A 19,948-nucleotide genomic window follows, 5' to 3' on the forward strand; every position below is an offset into this window, starting at 1 on the left:
GAAGAGGTTCAAGTTTCAAGACGACTGACTGGCTCCTGATGGTGGCCGGTAGGGAGCTGTCGCTAAGAGAAGCCAGGACAGACTGGGACTGGAGGGCAGGCAGGGACTCGTCTGTCACACCATTAATACCACAGCCTCACCCGCGCCTACCGGATGGAGCCTGCGCGGGTCTGAGAACATAGGGAGGACCGAGGGTTACGTGGTAACCAGCACTGGGGAGGCTGACAAAGCCCCCTTTTCTCAGGACTGCAGGTGTCGAGTGACAGGACTGCAGGAACAAAGTCCCCAGGAAAGGAGCAGTGCCCCAGAAAGGGTCCGTTCTGGGGCTGGAAGGGCAGGGCAGGCCGTAAAGATCATCAGCTTCTCGTTACTCTGTTTGCAAAAGGTTTCTAATCTGGGCCCAAGGATTCACACTCTGAGCATCCACAGAGGCGTTCACTTGCAGCTTATTGTGGTTAGCGAACCCTTTCTTCCTTAGTGAAGCAAGTTCATTCAACAATTACTGAGCACCTGTGCGCTAAGCATTATTCTAGGCGCTGGGATACAGCAGTTTAGACGAAAACGAAACCAGTGCCACTGAGGAAGCTATGCATCACAAAAGGTCATGATGGGGACAGAGAGGGGTTGGGAAGGGAAAGGGACACCGAGCCAAGAACTGCCTGAGGAAAGTGAGGGGGGAGCCACCTGAGTGTCTGTGGGAAGAACTTCATGCTTAGGGAGCGAGTGCAAAGGCCCTGAGGCCAGGGAAGGAAACCAAAGCCACCAGTGGGGCCCAGTCAGCAAGAGAGAGGGATCTGGGTGTTCCTGGCGGCACCGGCTCTTACTGGGAGACACCAGAAAGTCCCACCCGGAGTAATGACAAGGACTGGCTGAGGATCCAGGGTCTTCTTTGGCGACGGAGTTGAAAACAGACTGGAGGTGAGGGAGGGCAGAAGTAGGGGGATGCCGGGAGGCACCTCAGATCCAGGCAAACCTGAGGCCACAGCAGAGAACAGGGAGGTGGCAGAACATGGCAAGAGGTCCTCAGCTTGGCGGTTCGGGGAGGAGAGCTGGCAGGGTGCGTGGGGCGGCAGTGTGGGGAGGGGGAGGTGGGCCGATGATCTGGGGCCCGGCTGAGGGTTCAGCAGGCGTCCTGGGCCCACGGGGTCTGGGATGCCGACCCGGAAGCCAAGCGGGGAGCTGCTGCTGGACACAGACACGAGGTCTGGCCCAGAATCCCTGGAGAGCCTCCTCCTGTGTGCCTGCAGTGGGGGTGGTGGGACACAGGGGGACCCACCTGGGGGGGGTCCCCCTGGGGGGCAGGGGGACCCAGCCCTCCTTCGGAGCCCTGGCTGGGGCCCCTGAACTGGAAGGAACTGACCCGCCCCAGCAGCAGAGAGCCCGGTACTGCCCAGGATAGCGGAAATAGCCTCTACGCGCATCGGTTCCGACTTGCGGCGGCCCCAGACAGGAGGGTCTCGGCCGCTCAGGAGTGTCTGAGGCTGCGTAATCATTTTCCAACAGCCTCCCAGGAAGGACTGGGACACTTCAAAAATGCAGACTTGTGGGGGTGCCTGGGTGGCTCAGTCGGTTGAGCGTCTGACTCTTGATTTCAGCTCAGGTCATGATCTCAGGGTTGTGGGTTCGAGCCCCGCATCGGGCTCTGCACGGACAGCTCGGAGCCTGCCTGGGATTCTCTCTCTGCCCCTCTCCCGCTCACACTTTCTCACCCTCAAAATGCATAAATTAGCTTAGAAAAGATGCAGACTTGTGAGTTCCTCCCTGGATCACCTCGTTCCAGTCTGGGTAACACCGATCTAGTGTGACCCTGCACTCCCTGATGGCAAAGGACGGACTTGTGCAGGGCTCTGGGGGCCACGGCCACGCGGGAGTTAGAGGTTCCCAACTTTCAAGTTAAAGGGCACGTCCACTGTGCTGCTCCGCCTGTCGGATGGCGTGGTGAACTTCGCCTCTCGGCCTCCAACAGAGGCTCATGTCCCCTAGAACTTGCGAATGGACATTACTTGGATAAAAAGGTCTTTGCAGATGTAATCGAGGATCTTGAGGTCGCTGGCTTATCCTGGGGCCCTAATTCCACTGGACAAGCGTCCGTAGAGGAGAAACGCAGACAGAGATTTGACGCGGGCAGATGTGACTTCAGCCCGGGGGCGTCAGCAGCCACCGGAAGGGGGAAGGGGCAAAGAACAGATTCCTCCCCACAGGGAGCCTCCGGGCCTCCAGCACTGAGAACAGATGTTGTTACGGGCACCCGTCTGTGGTCACATTATGGCAGCCACGAGAAAGTAGTAACACGTGATCTTAATTTTCTTCAAACAGATCTTCCCAAGCTTCGGCCGTCTGTACAGCCATAACTCGGTGCCCTTGTATCCCTGGCTGGCTCTCCTGTCCCGGGTCTAAGCCTTCATGGCATATTTACTGCCCCGCCTCAAATTCCCCAAACAGCACCGACCTGTTACTTCGCACTGTGTCCACGCAGAAGCTTCTGGTAATGACACTCACCAGTTCACAGCCCGTCCTGAATTTGAAGGTGTGCTTCTTTCTGTCCGCAGTTCTGGCGGGGGGCTCGCTTTAGCTCTAAGACATGCTCAGACCCCGTGTTCCCAATAACCCCACAAACCTGCACAGTGAATTCAAGATCACAGGGCTGTGTCCCACGACACAGCGTCACTGTGTCGGGCAAGTGACATCGGCTGTTCTGGACGATGAGCCTCCACGTGTGCGCCTGCTTGTCCACAGTGACCCGGGGGCCTCCGCCGCTCTGCCCGCTGGGGACGCCGCCCTGGGGGCTCCTGACGCAGGCTGCATGCTGGCCAGAAGGCGGGCAGGTCTTCAGCTCGCTAAGCATCGACTGTGAAGAAGCCACAAGTTACATGGCGAGTGGTTGGTCGATACGAATAGAAGCTAGTGACCATTTCTGAGGGACACTGCCTCTTTTGGTCGCCTGGAACCCAGACGTCAGCAGCCCATCTCTGCAACTGTGCTGAGAACCATCCTTCCAGAACAAGAACGGAAGGGAGGCGAGAAAGACACAGGCGAAGAGGTGAGCGGGTGGGTGGCCGTTCTGTGCCCAGGCTGCGGTGCCTGGCGGGGCCGCTGCACGTTGGGAAGGCTCGGACGGTTGCTGGGGCGTGGCTTCCAACGTCTTCAGCCTGTGGTGACAAACCACGAAAGCCCACAGTCTTAGATAAGGTTCCACTGCGCTGCAAGCACGCTAAAGTGAAAGCATGTTTAGGGTTCCCACCAAACCCTCGCAGCGCCACCGTGAAGCCCAAGCATCCAGATCGTCCCCGTTTTCTCAGACACACGAGCTGAGCCACAAAGTCCTTCTGCTTAAGAACTCACCCTCAGGGTTTTCTGGAAGCAGGGAGCTTGGCATGGCCCGCAGCCCTGGAGCCCCCAGAAGACTCCCACCTGTAGCCGGCCCGGACCATCTCAGCTCCCCAAACCCTCCCCAAGAGGACTTTTTTGGGAGAAGGAAAGAGGCCACCATGTCCGGCCACCACCAGAGCTCAGCCACGCCCCCGGGCCGTCCGGGGAGTGGTCTCCAGGGGAAACCTGTCCTGTGTCGTACGAGCGCGGCCGTGGTACTCCAGACAGATTATCCCACAATCGTAACGCTTTCTGACCCGGCACGGATGAATCTGAAAGCGGGTGGTTTACATTTCTGGGCTTGTTGAGGCCTTGGCTGCAAGAGAATAGCTAATTATCAGCTTTGGTTAGCTTATTTTGGGCTCCTATTCTAGGCCCCGGATTTCTATTTTATTTGCATTCTGTTCATCTTTCTTTGAAGTATGAGACAGCTGCAACTGGCAACGGTGTCATGCTCACCAGTCCCCCCTTCAGGACGTTTCCGGAGCCCTTCCTGTGCTCCAAATCCCGCGAGCATCCACAGGTCTTCGAGGCACTGCCTCGGTTCTCCGTCACGCTGAACAGCGTGGCCGTGCCCACAACGCCTGACTGCACGGACCGAGGGCTGTGCTCGCCGGGGGCGGTGTCACGGGGCTCCCGAGGGCCGCACGGTGCCCGGCCGGGCACGCACCCCATGCAAGCCGCGGGGCGGGGGCTTCGCCAGCACCGGGGCAGGATGTGGCGGCCAGAGCCCCGCGCAGCGATGACGCTGCCCTCGGGAGCTTCCACAGGTTACCGGCTGAAATCCACTTGCAGGGACAGCTTGTGAGAAGTGCCTGGCCTAACCCCCCGGGACTCGACGTTCAGGTTCGAGCACAGAGCTACCAGCAGTGCGCACGAAGTACGGCAGAGCAAGGAGAGTGTTGCCTCAGGTATGATTTTTCTCAACAACGTCCTCTTCGGCCCACCAAGAGGCTGGGAAGGTGGCGGTCACTCCCAGGCAGGGGGCTGTGCAGTCAGGTCGCCGGAGGCCACGGGAAGGGCCGTCACAGGTCCGTCTGCCAGAGCCTCTCTGTGCGTTCCGACGGCAGGCGCTCCTGCGGACTCTACCGGGTTCGCGGGAACGATCACAGGCTGCTGTCACACGGGTCACCTGGCGCCATTCGAACGTCCGTGACAAAACCAGCGCATACTGAGGATCTTGGTCGTTTCAGCAGGGCAGACCACAAGTGATCACAATGACTTCGGTGGACTCCAACACAATCTTGGGGAAAAACATTTAATGCAAATATGTAACCACTGGAACATACAAATAAATAAATAAGTAAGCTCAGAGCAGCTGAGAAAAAAAGCCGAAGGAAGTAGAACTGCCCATCCCCCCTCAGGCCCAGATAATCCATTTTCAAAATACGGATAATAAAATATACAAAATAATACGTAAAGAAGATACAGAACATTCACCATAAACCAACCTGAAATAAAAATAAAACCAAGGACAAACCCTAATTATTTTATTTCTGTATATCAAGACTACAAATAGCATTTAAACACTTAATTTATTATTCAAATTACGAAATTATACATTTTGTTTTGATATGGTCATTGTCTTAAAAGTGTCATTCAGTTTCCCCGCATTTAAAAGCATATTGCTAATTCTGGTCACTTCCACAGCACGGCCCCCAGCCCCGGTGACAGGAAATGCTGGGGGGGGGGGGGAGTAGCTGCTGGGCCCTCCACGCCCCCCTCCACACTCCCCTCCACGCCCCCACCACTCCCCTGGTCGGGAGGGAGGGCCGCTCTGACGCACTCCGCACTCCGTTTTCAGAGACCGGAATCACCCAGCAACAAGGAAGGTCCCGATAAAGTGCCTTTTTAAGAGAGAGTTACCGACGCCCCTCCCCCGGGCCCGCGTGGGACCGGCCGGTCTTCCTCCAGAAGCAGCACCTTCGAGAAGCGGAGGGCGCAGGGGAGGGCGCAGGCGGCGCATTACCCCACGCATCCGGGGGGGGGGGGGGGGGGGGGCGTGCCCCGGGGTAGGAGGGCGGTGGGCCGCGGATGGCCCGGCCACAGCGGGCCACACTGAGTGCAAAGCCGCAGCCGCCCCTTTGGTTCAAGTGACTCCGATGCCAGTGTCTGTTCTCCCCACGTCGCCACTTCTCAGAGGCCACGCGTGCCGTGGGGCCTGGACGAGACCCTCCCCTCTCCCGGGAGCTCTCCCGCCACAGCGTGCAGCCAGGAAGGGAAGAGGGATGAACGTCCCCTCGCACACACCCACACACGGGAGTACCCAAGCCACCACGGTGCGGTCCTCGGTACCCCGAAACAAGCATGCTAGTCCCGTGCAGGGGAATGGCTTAAACAGCACAAATAAAATATTATCACGTTGTGTATTTTCCAGACCTAACCACTTTGGGAAAAGGCAGGAGAGAAAATGCCTTTCGTTTTAACAATTAGGATTGTAAACAATTCAGCCACACGAGAAGCAGCGGGCCCTGAGAGTGACGTCTCCACGTCTCAGACCCCACGTCTCTGCGGACGGAGCACGCGCCGCCCTCCAGGAGCCCCGCCAGGAGCCCCGCCAGCGGAGGGAGGCTCGAGTCCACCAGCAAAGCCAAAGCTTCATCTTTGGTTAATTTCACTGAGTCGCCACTAGTCTTAAAACTGTGCTCTTGTTGGCAAATTACTAACGTAGCCGCATGGCACGTAACCCTTGTTATTCTAAGTTATCTGAAAAGCAGTGTCCGTCTAAGTAAGTGACCGTGACTTACTGGACCATCTAGACAATTGAGGGGGTGGAATGAGGGATGGGGGTACGCGGAGAGCTGCGGGAGCCCGGCCCCAGCGCCCTCGGCGGCCGGGGGGTGCTGCCTGTGCTGCGGGCACCGGTCGGTTCTCTGCAGAGGGTCAGTTCTGGCCTCCGCTCAGCTCAGCTCGAAGCCAGCAGCACATTCGATAGCGTAGAGAAGCTTACTGCGCAGAAGCGTCTCGTCGTAGAACTCGGGCAGCTTCAGCAGGTTCATGCAGGTGCTGGCCGTGGGGAGCCGCTCGAGGTCAGAGCCTCCGTTGTGAATGCAGAACGCGGGGTACAGCTCCTGAAAAGACAGGGGTGCACGAGGCGGCTTTAACAGGCAGGCTGTTGAATGAACGTCTTAAAAAGCACACAAAACTCACCTGCTTCAAACAGTAAAAAGTTGCTGTGGTCACATTTCCCCAAAAGACTTTTGGTGTTTCACCGCACCCCAGACTACACTCCGTGCAGGGAACAGGACGAGAATAGCGCTCATTCATGGGAAAAATAACCTGTTCAGTAAATAGGGCCTCTAAGGCATTGTGTTTCAGTCTTTTGAAAATCTGTTTAAAATTCAAGAAGCTAAGAGGGTGAAGACTTGAATACAGAGGCCTGTTTGTTTCTGTGGAAATGTGGGAAAGAAGGCACCCGGGGCAGGGAGGGGGTGGGGGGGGGCGGTCTTCTCCAGACCAGCACACTCTGCAGGCAGGCGGGACGGCCATGTGGATGGGGTAACAGAAAACAAGGACCAAATTCACTCAAAAACAAAACAAAACAAAACAAACCCCCAAGAAACAAATTCACTCAAAAGGGGAGAGAAAGGGTTAGGGTGGCTCAGTCGGTCGAGCGTCTGACTCTTGATTTCCGCTCAGGCCATGATCTCAGGGTCGTGGGGTCAAGTCCTGTGTCAGGTCTTCGATGAGCATGGAGCCTGCTTGGGATTCTTCCCCTGCCCACCCCAACTCTTTCTCTCAAAATAAATACACATTTAAAAAAGGGGGGGGGGGGACAACGTCTAAATACCAAACGCAAAATGAAACAATGAGCCTGTGCACTGACGGCTTTGTCACGCAGGGAGGCATCATCCCGAGTGTGGTTCCAAAGCTGCGGTCGTGTCATACGTAAGTAGTGCACATGCACAAGGGACTGTAACTGTGCGGTCCTGGGACTCACCAGGAGATGAAGCCAAGGAGAGAACTGAAACCGAGACTATCAGTGGCAAAACAAGATGTAAATATAGAATCAAATATAAGCCGATATTTGAATTGGAAGTCTCAGTTTGAACTTGTGATATATGTTTCTCTTCAGGGGAGAAAACACCATTTCCTAACTGTCCCCTGCAAAGGCCGCAGACAACCCCCACGTGTGACAAGGAACAGACTAAGCACGCAGGTTTGGTCTGTAGGAGCCAGGCCTCCTGGGGGAAATCTGGATTCTGCGTGGAGCCCAGAAGCGCACACGACACGTGTCACCATCTGTCACACCAGAAAGCAAGAAAGCCTCCCCGAACTCCGAGGGTTAAAGGGCCCACCCGAAGGCACCCCCGCCCACAGGAGGGCACTCTGAATATCAAAAAGAATGACAGCAACGGCCTGAAACGCAGAACACGTTAAAGCCCGAGCGTTCACCGTGGTAGTGAGGGAACTGGAGGTACGCCTGCCTGTAGGAGATGTGGGCTCACCCACTCGATATTCCGAACACTGGAAGCTGAAGGGTGATCGTGACTTGTTCACAGGGGAACCAAACAGCTGAAGAGAAAAAATAAAGTTTTTCTTTATAGAAAATTCCAGCTAATAAGTGAACAGATGAGGCAGCGGGAACACAGCTGATGCAGTTGTCTCACCCCCGGTTACAGAGTAGATTCCGGGGCGCCCGGGCGGCTCGGCCGCACCCCTACGTTACAGAGTGGATTCAGGGGCACCCGGATGGCTCGGCCGGATAGGTGTCTGACTCGACTTCAGCTCAGGTCATGATCTCGCGGTTGGTGAGTTCAAACGAGCCCTGCGTCAGGCTCTGGGCCGACAGCACAGTGTGGAGTCTGCTGGGATGCTCCCTCTGCCCCTTCCCCGCTTGCATGTGTGTGTGTGCGCGTGCTCTTCTCTCTCTCTCTCTCTAATAAAGACACACTAAAAAAGAAAAAAAAGCCAGGAATGGATCTAGGGAGTGTCCACAAGTGGCCTCTGTGACAGACGGCCAAACCAGCGACCCCAGGCGCGCACGCCGGTCTCAGCACCGCGCACCGCTGACTCCCCGGCACCAGATCTGTGGTGCTCAAGTCGGAAAATGTAGAGTGGACGTCATCTATGCAACGTTACCGCCAAAAGAGGACAACTCAGATCTGGAAGCTGATGAGACCTCTCACGATCCCTAACGAGATGCAGGAGGAACAACCCAGCTCCTCCAGTAATCAGACCACAAAGTACCAGATGAGAGGGAGGTGGACAGCACAGACCAGAAAGAGAAAAGAGCAAAGCTAGGCAACAAGCAAGCACGGCAGACGGCCCGGGGCTTGTTTGTACCGGGAGCACTGACGGTACCAGGGGATTAAGGTGATTATTTTTTAAACCTGATGATGTCACTCTGGTTATTTTTTAAGGCACGGTGTAAACATTCTCATCCTGCTGTCCCAGCTGCCCAGCCCCCATCCCCTGAGCAGTAATATTTGGGAGTCTTAAGCATTATCCCACAGAAATTAGTGCATATACAAGAAAATATTTTCTCCAAAATCTATAAAGAACTTTTCAAACTTAATACCCCCCAAAACCAAATAATCCAGTGAAGAAATGCAGAAGACCCGAACACTTTTCCAAAGAAGACATCCAGATGGCCAACAGACATAAAAAGATGTTCAACATCACTCATCATCAGGGAAATACCCATTAAACCCACAATGAGATACCCCCTCACACCTGTCAGAATGGCTAAAATCAAAGAAACACAAAAACACAAGAAACAACAGGTGTTGGTGAGGATGTGGAGAAATGGGAACGACGTTACACTGTTGGTGGCAATGCAGATTGGTGCAGCCACTCTGGAAAACAGTGTGGAGGGTCCTCAAAAAGTTAAAAACAGAACTACCCTGCGACCCAGCAATTGCACTAATAGGTATTTATCCAAAGGATACAAAAATACAGATTCGAAAGGGGTACATGCACCCCAACAGCCAAACTATGGAAGCAACCCAAACGCTCACCCACTGATGAATGGATAAAGAAAACGTGGTGTGTGTGTGTGTGTGTGTCACACACTACTCAGCCATAAAAAACTACTACTCAGCCATAAAAAACGAAATCTTGCCATTTGCAACCATGTGGCTGGAGCTAGTGTTTCATGCTAAGAAAAATCAGTCAGTCAGAGAAAGAGGCCATATGACTTCACTCCTGTGTGGAATTTAAGAAACACAACAGATGAACATATGGGAGGGGGAAAGAAAGGAAAACAAAAGAGAAAGGGACACAAACCATAAGAGGCCCTCCACAGTAGAGAACAAACTGATGGGTGGGGGATGGGCTGGATGGGGGATGGGTATAAGGAGGGCACTTGTGCTGAGCACTGGGTGTGGTATGTAAGTGAGGAATCACTGAATTCTACTTTTGAAACCAATATTGCACGGTAAGTTAACTGACTAGAATCTAAATAAAAATTTGAAGGGGCGCCTGGGTGGCTCAGTCGGTGAAGCGTCCGACTTCAGCTCAGGTCATGACCTCACAGTCCATGAGTTCAAGCCCCACGTCGGGCTCTGCGCTGACAGCTGAGAACCTGGAGCCTGCTTCTGATTCTGTGACTCCCTCTCTCTCTCTGCCCCTCCCCTGCTCATGCTCTGTCTCTCAAAAAATAAATAAACGTTAAAAAAATAAGAATACATAAAAATTTGAAAAAGAAAAAATAGAAAAAAAATTTTTCAGGGTGCCTGGGTGGTCAGTTGGTTAAGCATCTGACTCTTGATCTCAGCTCAGATCTTGATCTTGGGGTTGTGAGTTCAAGCCCCATGTTATTAGGCTTCATGCTGGGTGTGGAGCCTACTTAAAAAATTGTTTTCTCCCTCCCCATTTAAAAACTATGAAATGTTGGGTGCCTGGGTGGCTCAGTCGGTTGAGCGTCCGACTTTGGCTCGGGTCATGATCTCCTGGTTTGTGGGTTCGAGCCCCACATCGGGCTCGTGCTGACAGCTCGGAGCCTGGAGACTGCGTCGGATTGTGTGTCTCCCCCTCTCTCTGCCCCTCCCCTGCGCATGCTCTATGTCTCTCTGCCTCTCAATAAATAAACGTCAAAAAAATTAAATAGGTACATAAAAAATACGAAATGTTAACACAATGCGTACGTACAGTGTTGTGTGTAAGTCTTCCCTTGATAATGTGTCTTTACGATCTTTCTGTATCAATCCAGCTTCCTGCTTCTGAGGCTGCACAGTCTTGCACTAGATGTATGCAGCAGTTTGTTGATGGGCATTACTTATTTCCTTATTTTTACAAATACTGATGCTGTGAATAAGCACGTGCTTCAGTTATTTCACACCTGTGCAGGCGTATCTGCAGGCTAAACTGATCAGGCAGGCTGAGCGTGAGACCTCTGGAAATGCCAATCCTTCGCTGGCTACAAATGACCGGGGGCTCCATCCTTCTCTTATACACAGACATTCATTACACATAGGCCGGGCCTTCCGTGTTCTCTTCCAGCGCGGACGCCAAGATGTGGAGACGGTCTTCATCCCAAAAGCCTGAATCTGCTAACTCTCGGGCACGCGTGGCTTTCGCGCTCCATGACTACAGGATTCCAGACACCCAGTGTGCCGCACCCCCTCTGTCCCGGTGCAGAACGCGGGGCCCAGAAAACAAAACGGCGGCCTACCCACATGGGTGCCGGGGGAGGGGGTGGGGTTATCCAGAACCAGGGTGGTTTCAGCTCCGGGTCAGTGCCCTTCCTCCCCAGAGCTGTGACAAGAGAGCCTGTGCTTCCGACGCCAGCGCCCAGGCAGACGTACGACCCAGCCCCTGCTCACGCGCACACCCACTGGCGCCTTCTCTGAACCCTCCTCTCCAGGCCATGACCTGCGTAACTGTCCGTGAAGGCCAGTCTGGCGCCTACACACCCACATCCCGTGACCTCCACCCCCAGGACTGTATTGTGCACCAGCAGTCGCAGACCTGGACGGAGGTTTATGCATGAGGATGGTCCCCACACCAGTAGGAAGGAAGGCTTGTAAACAACTGATGGAACAGGAAGTAAACTGTGGCAAATTCACATGATTGGACATTAGGACGTTTATTAAAAATATTTCAAAGATGACTTAATATGAGGAAAAATGACCCTGATGTAACGTTGAGTGAAAAAAAGGCCTACATGACTGAGTACACAATCAGCTTAAATTATATTTAAGAATTATGGTCAAACAGTATAAAAAATAATTACCTACCAACCACTGTAGTGGAAACGAGCGAGCAAAATTGGAACCGTGTCCCTCCTCTGACGGGGACTCCAGGAGACCATGTCACCCAGCACGACAGGCACCCAACTGGCCCAAATTGCATTCCAGCCGGTTTCATTTCGTTTACATGTTGAATTTAGTGTGTATTTTACGACGTGGGCAAAACCGAGTTAAGAGAACAGCCCAGAGAACACCGAATGGAGACTTACACGGTTCTTACCAATCAGCCCCTGGACATCTCTCCACTGTTCAATGAAGAACTTCGTTTAGGGAGGCTGGGGGGCTCAGTCGGTTGAGCATCCGACTTCAGCTCAGGTCATGACGTCACGGTCCGTGAGACTGAGCCTCGCGTCGGGCCCTGTGCTGACAGCTTGGCGCCCGGAGCCTGCTTCGGATTGTGTCTCCCTCTCTCTCTGCCCCTCCCCTGTCCCTCCCCTGTCTCTCTCTCTCTCTCTCTCAAAAATGAATAAACATTAAAAAAAATTTAAGAGGTGCCCAGGTGGCTCACTCTTTAAGCGTCCGATTGATCTCAGCTCAGGTCATAATCTCACGGTTTGTGAGTTCAGGCCTCACATCAGGCTCTGTGCTGACAGCTCGGAGCCCGGAGCCTGCTTCGGATTCTGTGTCTCCCTCTCTCTCTACCCTCCCCCACTTGCACTCTGTCTCTCAAAAATAAATAAATGTTAAAAAAAAAAAAAGGCTTATTTAAACAGTATACGTGGCATACGGTATGTGCTAAAAACCACTGTCTTTTAAAACAATTACAGTTCAAAAAAAATAATAAAACAATTACAGTTCAAAAAAATAATAAAACAGTTACAGTTCATATGCTATTTCAAGTGTCTCATAAAAGTGTCAAAACAGGATCCAAAAGAGAAACAGAAAAGATATTACATTTATTATTTAGCCTTTTGAGTGCATTGAGGACAATAATTTTCTGCAATGCTTGAATAAACTGCGATGAAAGCATCACACGGTGAGACACGAGGGCAGGCGTGGGGAAGGAGGGCGAGCATCGGCCTGGGCGGGAAGAGCTCAAGGGCATTTGGAGTAAAATGTCCCAGTTTGGCTTTCTGTACAGAATGCTAATTGAATTTCCCACTTGGAGTCTTAAAAGTAAAAAAAAAAAAAAAAAATGAAGTTCTTCACTGCAATCTGAGTCAAGGGCACTATTTCGTGCATTATTAAATAGAGCACAACGGGAATTTGGATTAATTCAGAGTAAGAAAAATCATCAATTTGTTATGTGGCCTGATGGCAACTTAACAATTTTCTACAGCGCCGTAATGACCTTTTTGTCTGTAGCCATCGCACTCACTGAACATATTAAACTTTAATTAGCTTTAGCAAGCGCTGTCCTCCGCCGCTAAGCCGGCGCTAAGGAGTCTCGTGACCTGTAAATCACGCACGTCCGCCTCTGCCTCGCGGTCCTCCACCCGCGGGCCGCCCTCCTCCCCCACCTGAGTCCCGCCAGCCTCTCCGGGCACGCGGCCCAACTGGAGAGCACACACAGCAAGGTGACTTCTTCCAGCTGTGGAGTCTAACTTACGACGGCTGCAAAGATGTTTGAAAACTCTACATTAAATTCTACATTTAATAGGCTTTAGATCATTGAAAAAAATCCAAGATAGGAAGACTGTCTCATAACTTCCACAAGTAACACTCATGTGACAGTGACAACTCAGTTGTGACTGTGTGGGGTCCCCAACAGGGGACAAGAGGGTTTTCACTATTTGGGATTCAAAAGCCAACATAAAGCCCACACTCCTCCCTCCAGCCTGCAGCGCTCCCACAGGCCTTTTACACAGACTCCCGCACTGGCTGCTAAAATGGCTGGAACCTTCCGAACCTTCCTCTTCCAGCAAGACCCCTAATTTTTACTGGCCTGGGACTAATTAACCAGGCGCTGGCAGGAATCTCTGGGTCCTCCACTCAGTTTTGATGGGAGCAGGTCCTCCAAACTTCCCTTCACGAAAGTAGGTGCTTAATTTTTTTTTACCTCTAGGTGTGGGGGCCATTTAGAAACTGGAAGATACTAGAAGCCTGGTTTCTCATAATGAATGTTACCGATAAAACTACGTAACGGTATTACGATCTTCATATGGAGAATTTTGTTTATAGAACTGTTTCCATCACCAGGTGATGATAAAACTTGGTCCAGTGAACACCCTCTCCGGGGTCTGAGGGGCCCATGCACTTGCGCACCGGCCCCTGCATTCTTCCTGCTCTGTGGGCCCCCACACGCGACAGCCCCACACTCCACGACACGCCCAGGAGGAACCAAGCAGCAAAGACACGTTTCCTTCAGGCTGTCTGCCTGATTTGGTACCTGGTCGGTGCTGGCACATAAGGCCACAGGGCAGGTTTGCACAGCTGTTTCGGGGGCAGGGCTTACACGCCGAGTCAGAAGCATCACTCAGTCTTCGTGAATCACTGTTTCGGTGTGTCGCTTGTGCACAGCAGAGTTTTTAAACCCTTTAGCACATGGCATTATTCTATGTATATTCATTGTTGGAAGGGGTCAGCCTTCTCTCATTCATGTTAAGTGTCTATTTTATGATTCTGAGTGCTGTTTTCTACATCTGGCTGGTACCGTTTGTCTTGTTTTGGATGCTTGCTTTCTCCCTCTCTGATAATGTGGAAGACAGAAAAGTGATTTTAGTTCCGATGTCACTATTACTCACGAACAGGTTTACCTTCATATCCTAACTCATCACCGCTTCCAAACTGTGAAGTGTCGACGACTCAGGTCCTGTGGACAGTAAGACCACTGTGCTCATGCCCGCCCCTCTCCCATTTCTCCACTTGCTGGCTCCAGCTCTGACCACACGATGGAGATGCTGTGTGAAGCTACTGATGTCAAGTGTTCTTAAAGATTTTTTATTTTTAAGTTAAAAAAAAAAAGTTCATTTGAGAGAGACAGCACGTGAGCAGGGGAGGGGCAGAGACAGAGGGAGAGAGAGAGAATCCCAAGCAGGGTCTGCACTGTCAGTGCAGAGCCCAATGTGGGGCTCGAACTCACAAACCATGAGATCACGACCTGAGCCACAATCAAGAGCTGGACGCTTAACTGACTGAGCCATCCAGGAGCCCCAAAGATTTTTTTATTTTTAAGTCAGCTCTATACCCAACATGGGGCTTGAACTCACAACCCCGAGATCAAGAGTCGCATGCTCTAGACTGAGCCAGCCAGGCGCCCCTAATGATGTTGACTGTTTAAAAACAGCTTGATTGAAGTGCAATTTACATACCAGAAGTTCTCACTTTTCTACACTTTTGAAATAATTTCAAAGTAGACATTTAAAGAAAAGAATAACATAGGTTATTGGAAGGTGCAAGCCTGCCCGATGTCTCACAGCACGAGCTCATCTGACTGATACCCTTCTGTACTGCACACACACACACATGCGCGTGCGCACACACACACACACACACACACACCCACCATTGTGTGTCTTAGACCACTGATGCTGCTTTAACTTACAATGAATAAGGGAAACATACTAACTGTCCCTTAACCAATTTTATTCACTAATATTAAGGTGAATTATATGAGGCAATCATTAATTGTCAGAAATGATAAGTAACAGAGAACAACCAGGGAGAAATATACCACTGACCCATGAACGATACTGGTCTGAACTGCATGAATCCACTTCTATGCAGATTGTTTTCAATAAATACAGGTCAGTACTACAAAGGTATCTTATCTTCTCTTACGATTTTAAATTTTTTCTCTGGCGTACTATATAGTAAGTGTACGATGTATAATATACATGAGACACGTGTTAATTGGCCATTTGTTATTGGTAAGGCTTCTCGTCAACAGCAGCCTATTTTGTAGTTACGTTTTTGAAGAGTCAGAAATTATACGTGGGTTTTCTATTGCATGGGGGGCGTCAGTGCCCCCCAACCCCGTGTTATTCAAAGGTCAAGTGCAGTTTTACTCATACCTTATTCTTCCCAAATACACTACATCAACATTTTTAGCTCGTGTTTCCTTCAGTAGGAAAACCAGCTTACGATGCATCACAGATGTAGGACACGGGTCATTCATATTCCAGTGAGCCCACCAGCCTGCAGGGCCTGTCCACGGGCCATCATGATCACGCCCACCACATCAACAGGTCAACCCTGGGCCCAGCACCTTCATATACAGTAGCGGCCAATCCTTAGTTGATCTGGCTGAAACACCTACTAACATAACAACACCCCGGAATCTGGGGTTATAAAAGCACTACGCTGCCCGGAAAACAAAGGACAGATGGGGCCTGCTGGCCGTCCTCGTTGGTTACAAGTTGGAGCTCAAAGCACATGGCACAGAAGCCCTTACCTTAAACCCCAAGAGAGGGGGTCGGGAGCAGCTGGTTACAAACTTGAGCAGTTTGCGCTTCTCTTCATCTGTGAATCCTTCCACAACTCTCCAAAAGACTTTGATCACAGGATGGTCAGCAGAATAGCCTCCTAGGACAACGGGAATAAATGTTTTACTAAAAACAAGGTAATTGCAAAAGGAGGATTCTCCCAGAAACAGCAGAGCAACAGACTGCTAAGAGTGATCCACCTTCGTCCGCCCGCTACAGTGATGGGCGCTGGCTTGTGGCTGGAAGCCAGCTCTAGAGACACCCTTCTTTTCCTCCACGTATGTTCCATGCCTGACATGGGGCTTGAACTCACAACCCTGACTCAAGCCTGAGCCAGCCAGGAGCAGGAGCCCCTGGAGACCCCATTCATTCTGCTCCTGGGAGATGATGGACGAGTGCGTGAGGGGACAGAAACCTCCGGAAGGCCCAAATACCAAAGGCCAGAATGGGAAACACCCCGCCACCCCCGAGATGGGCCCTGGCTGCAAAGGCCTGGGTTCTGACTCCTCTGCGGGTTGAAAACCCACCTCCCCTGAGCAGCAGACCCTAACTAACAAAGGATTTATACCAGAGTCACAGACCTGAAAACAGCACACTCTGGGGTTTTTATTTCTAATAGAGATAGTTACTTGGCCGACATGATCTTAGGGTCTAAATTCATTTTATCACCCGCCCTTGTGACAAGAAGGCACAGACCATGGCTACCAACCCACCCCAGCCCACGATTAGACCACTATTCTTAAGTGTACTACTATCTGCTACTTACAGCTTTTAATCTAGCTAAGTGCTTCCTAAAACTGAAATAATTGCTATATATTGTTCCCTCATTGTTAATATACTACAGAAATAACATCGATAAAATATCTTAAGTGCATTAATTGGCACCAAAATGAATATGATAATATTTTAAAACCTATTTACTGGAATAGCTAAGATCATTAAAGGTACAAGCTTCCAGTGCAGACAGGGTAATGCAAAACAACCCAAGACAATTTCTTGGCAAAGAAGAGGTTGCATTGATTTCATTTTTTTAAACTTATGACTTGATAGTGTGGACAAAGTGACCTTAGGTATTATGTGCCTTTACATAAACATTAGAGTTCAAATTTCCAGCAACAGAAATTAATTGTAAAGAGACACATCCATATATTTATATACATATGAACATGAACATATTTACATAAATATATACATATTCATCTATGTAAACGTGTCCACAAATTTAGTTTTACAACCATGTCCACAATCTACTTCTGGAACATTCCCATTTCCTCAAAGGAATCCCATGCCCCACTACAGACAGCCACCAGTCCGCCCTGTCTCTGTAGGTGTGCTCTTAGCGATGGCTCATCTACACGGGAGCACCAACCATGCTCCGTTTCCATTACCCCGTCAGAGCTACCTCGGAAGAAAGCTTAGGAAATGGCACTTGGAGGACAGAGAGGTCTGGGTAGACTGTGGTAAAATACCTGACATAAATTTCACCATTTTTTAAGTGTACAACTCAGTGACATTAATTACATACATAGTGTTGTGCAAGCACCTAAGTCCAACCAAAATGTCATCACCCCAAACAGAAACTCTACTGGGCAGCAAGTCCCCATTCCCCTCCCCCAGCCCCAGTGACCTCTAACCTACTTTCAGAGTCCAGGAATTTGCCTATTCTAGGTATTTCATTGAAGCTGAATCATACAACAGATGCCCCTTTTGTGTCTGGCTTATTTCACTTAGCATCGTGTTTTCAAGATTCATCCCTATTATAACTTTTCAAACTTCGCTCCTTTTTAAGACTTCCTAATACCCCACTGTATGGATGTGTTTACCGATTCATCTGTAGATGGGCATTTGGTTGTTTCGCCTTTTGGCTACCGTGAATAATGCTGTATGAACGTGCATGTGCAAACAGGCTTCAGTCCCTGCTTGCAGTTCCTCTGCGTCTGTACTTAAGATAGAATTGCTGGGTCATATGGTAATTCTATGTTTAGCTATCTGGGGTGCCACCAAACCATTCTCCATAGTGGCTTTTTTTACATTCCCGCCAGCAACGAACAAGGGTTCCAATTTCTCCATATCCTTGCCAACACTTGTTTTCTGTATGCGTGCACATGTGTTTGTATGTGCTTAATAATAGTCCTCTTGATAGATGTGAAGGGTATTTCAATATTGTTCTGATTTGCATTTCCCTAGTGATTAGTGATATTGAACACCTTTTTGAGATTACTGGTTGTTTGCATATCTTCTTTGGAGAAATGTCGATTCAAGTCCTTTGCCCATTTTTGAATTGCTTTGTCTTTTTGTTGCTGAGTAGAAGAGTTCTTTATATATTCTGGACACACATATATATTTCTTCTGCATATTTTCTCTCCTTCTGTAAGGTTCGTCTTTTAATTTTCTTGACAATGTCTTTTGATGTACAAAGTTTGTGATTTTGATAAAGTCCAACTTACATATATATATATATATATATAATATATATATATTATATATATATATATTATATATATAGTTGTTGTTGCTCATGCTTTTGGTATCATATCTAAGAATCCAATGCCAAATCTAAGGTCATGAAGACTTACCGGTGTTCTCCTAGGACTTTTATGGTTTTAGCTCCTACATCAAGGTTATTGATCATTTTGGGTTCGTTTTTATGTACAGTATGAGGTAGGAGTATAGCCTCATTGTTTTGTAAAATTCCAGGTGTTCTGCATTTAACTTTTTAAATCACTGTAAACTTTTTCAGAGAGGCTCTATTTTACATTTCTATCAGTGAAGAGGGTTCCAATTTCTCCATGTACTCCCTAACACTTGGTACTGTCTCTTTTTGACTATAGTCTTTCTAATGGGTGTGTAGTAATATCTCAAGGATTTGATTTCTATTTCTCTAATGATTACTAGTGTTAAACATCTGTTCATGTGCTTATTTGCTTACGGGCCATTTATATGTATCTTCAGATATATATAAACCCCAAAACCTGGGGGTTTTTTTGGCCATGTTTTTAAATTCGATTGTTTGTCTTACTGAGCTGTAAGTGTTCTTTATATATCTACAGTAGACACAGTCCACTGTTACATGTATTACTTGAAAATATTTTCTCCCCATCTGTGGCTTATCTTTCATTTTCTTAATAGTAATTTTTGAAGCACAAAAGCTTTAATGTTGAGGAAGTCCAATTTTCTATCAAATTCTTTTTCCTGGATCATGCTCTTGGTGTACAATCAAAAACTGTGTCTAATCCAAAAGTCATGCAGATTTTCTGCTTTATGTTCTTTTTGAGGTTTTATAGTTTTGGTTTTTACCTATTGGCCTCTGATCCTGTTGAGCTAATTTGTACATACGGTGGTGTGAGGTAAAGGTCTAAGCTCATTTTTTCCCACGTGGATGTTGTCCCAGGGCTATTGTATCATCAAGTGAATTGTCAACTGACCGTAAATATGAGGATTTGTTTCTGAACTCCTGATTATGTTCCATTGATCAACAAGCCTATCCTTGTGCCAATACTACAATGCTTTGATTACTGTGGCTTTAGAGTAAGTTTTAAATCAGAGTATAAGTCCTATAACTTTGCTCTCGTACAAAATTATCTTGGCTATGTTAGGACCTTTACATTTCCAAATGAATTTAAAATCAGCCTGTCGATTTCTATAAAATGACTGCTGGGATTTTGGTAGGGGTTGCGCTGAATTTGTGGATTAATTTGAAGAGAACTACATCCTGACATACAGAGTCCTCTGACCATGAAAATGGACCATCTCCCCCCCCCGCCCCCCCCCCAATTTGGTCTTCAATTTCTCTCAGCAGTGTTTTTACAGTTTTCGGCATACAAGTCTTGCACGTACACTTGCTTTGCTAATTTTGTATTTTATTCTTTGTGATGTTACTAGGAATGGAACTGTTTAATTCCATTCTGGGTCTGCACATAAACACAAAATTGGTTTGTGTGTACTGATCTGTGCTGCCACCTGCTGAAACTGTTTCTTAATTCTAGTTGGGTTTTTTTTGTCATGCTATTTGTGAAAAAAGTC

The 19,948-nt window shown here is 49.3% G+C and overlaps 1 protein-coding gene and 1 non-coding gene across 5 annotated transcripts in view; one reads left to right on the forward strand and one right to left on the reverse strand.

Annotated features, from left to right (window-relative positions):
• Nucleotides 1-4,842: 4,842 nt before the first annotated feature.
• UBE3C (ubiquitin protein ligase E3C) overlaps nt 4,843-19,948 on the reverse strand; it is a 122,899-nt gene continuing 107,793 nt past the window's right edge. For 3 of the 4 annotated variants that reach the window (XM_058723642.1, XM_058723641.1, XM_058723640.1), the window contains 2 exons: nt 15,895-16,025; nt 4,843-6,440 (listed from right to left, as the gene is read on the reverse strand). In XM_058723642.1, coding sequence (XP_058579625.1) covers nt 6,270-6,440; nt 15,895-16,025 — 302 coding nt within the window. In that variant the 3' untranslated portion in view covers nt 4,843-6,269. The remainder of the gene's footprint in view (nt 6,441-15,894; nt 16,026-19,948) is intronic. The other variant, XM_058723643.1, reaches the window with a different exon arrangement.
• On the forward strand, nt 10,210-10,294 carry TRNAQ-UUG (transfer RNA glutamine (anticodon UUG)). The gene has a single exon. It is a non-coding gene; the product is annotated as a tRNA-Gln (tRNA).

The sequence above is a fragment of the Neofelis nebulosa genome, chromosome 4 (genome assembly GCF_028018385.1).
Source record: "Neofelis nebulosa isolate mNeoNeb1 chromosome 4, mNeoNeb1.pri, whole genome shotgun sequence".
Taxonomy (NCBI): Eukaryota; Metazoa; Chordata; class Mammalia; order Carnivora; family Felidae; genus Neofelis; species Neofelis nebulosa.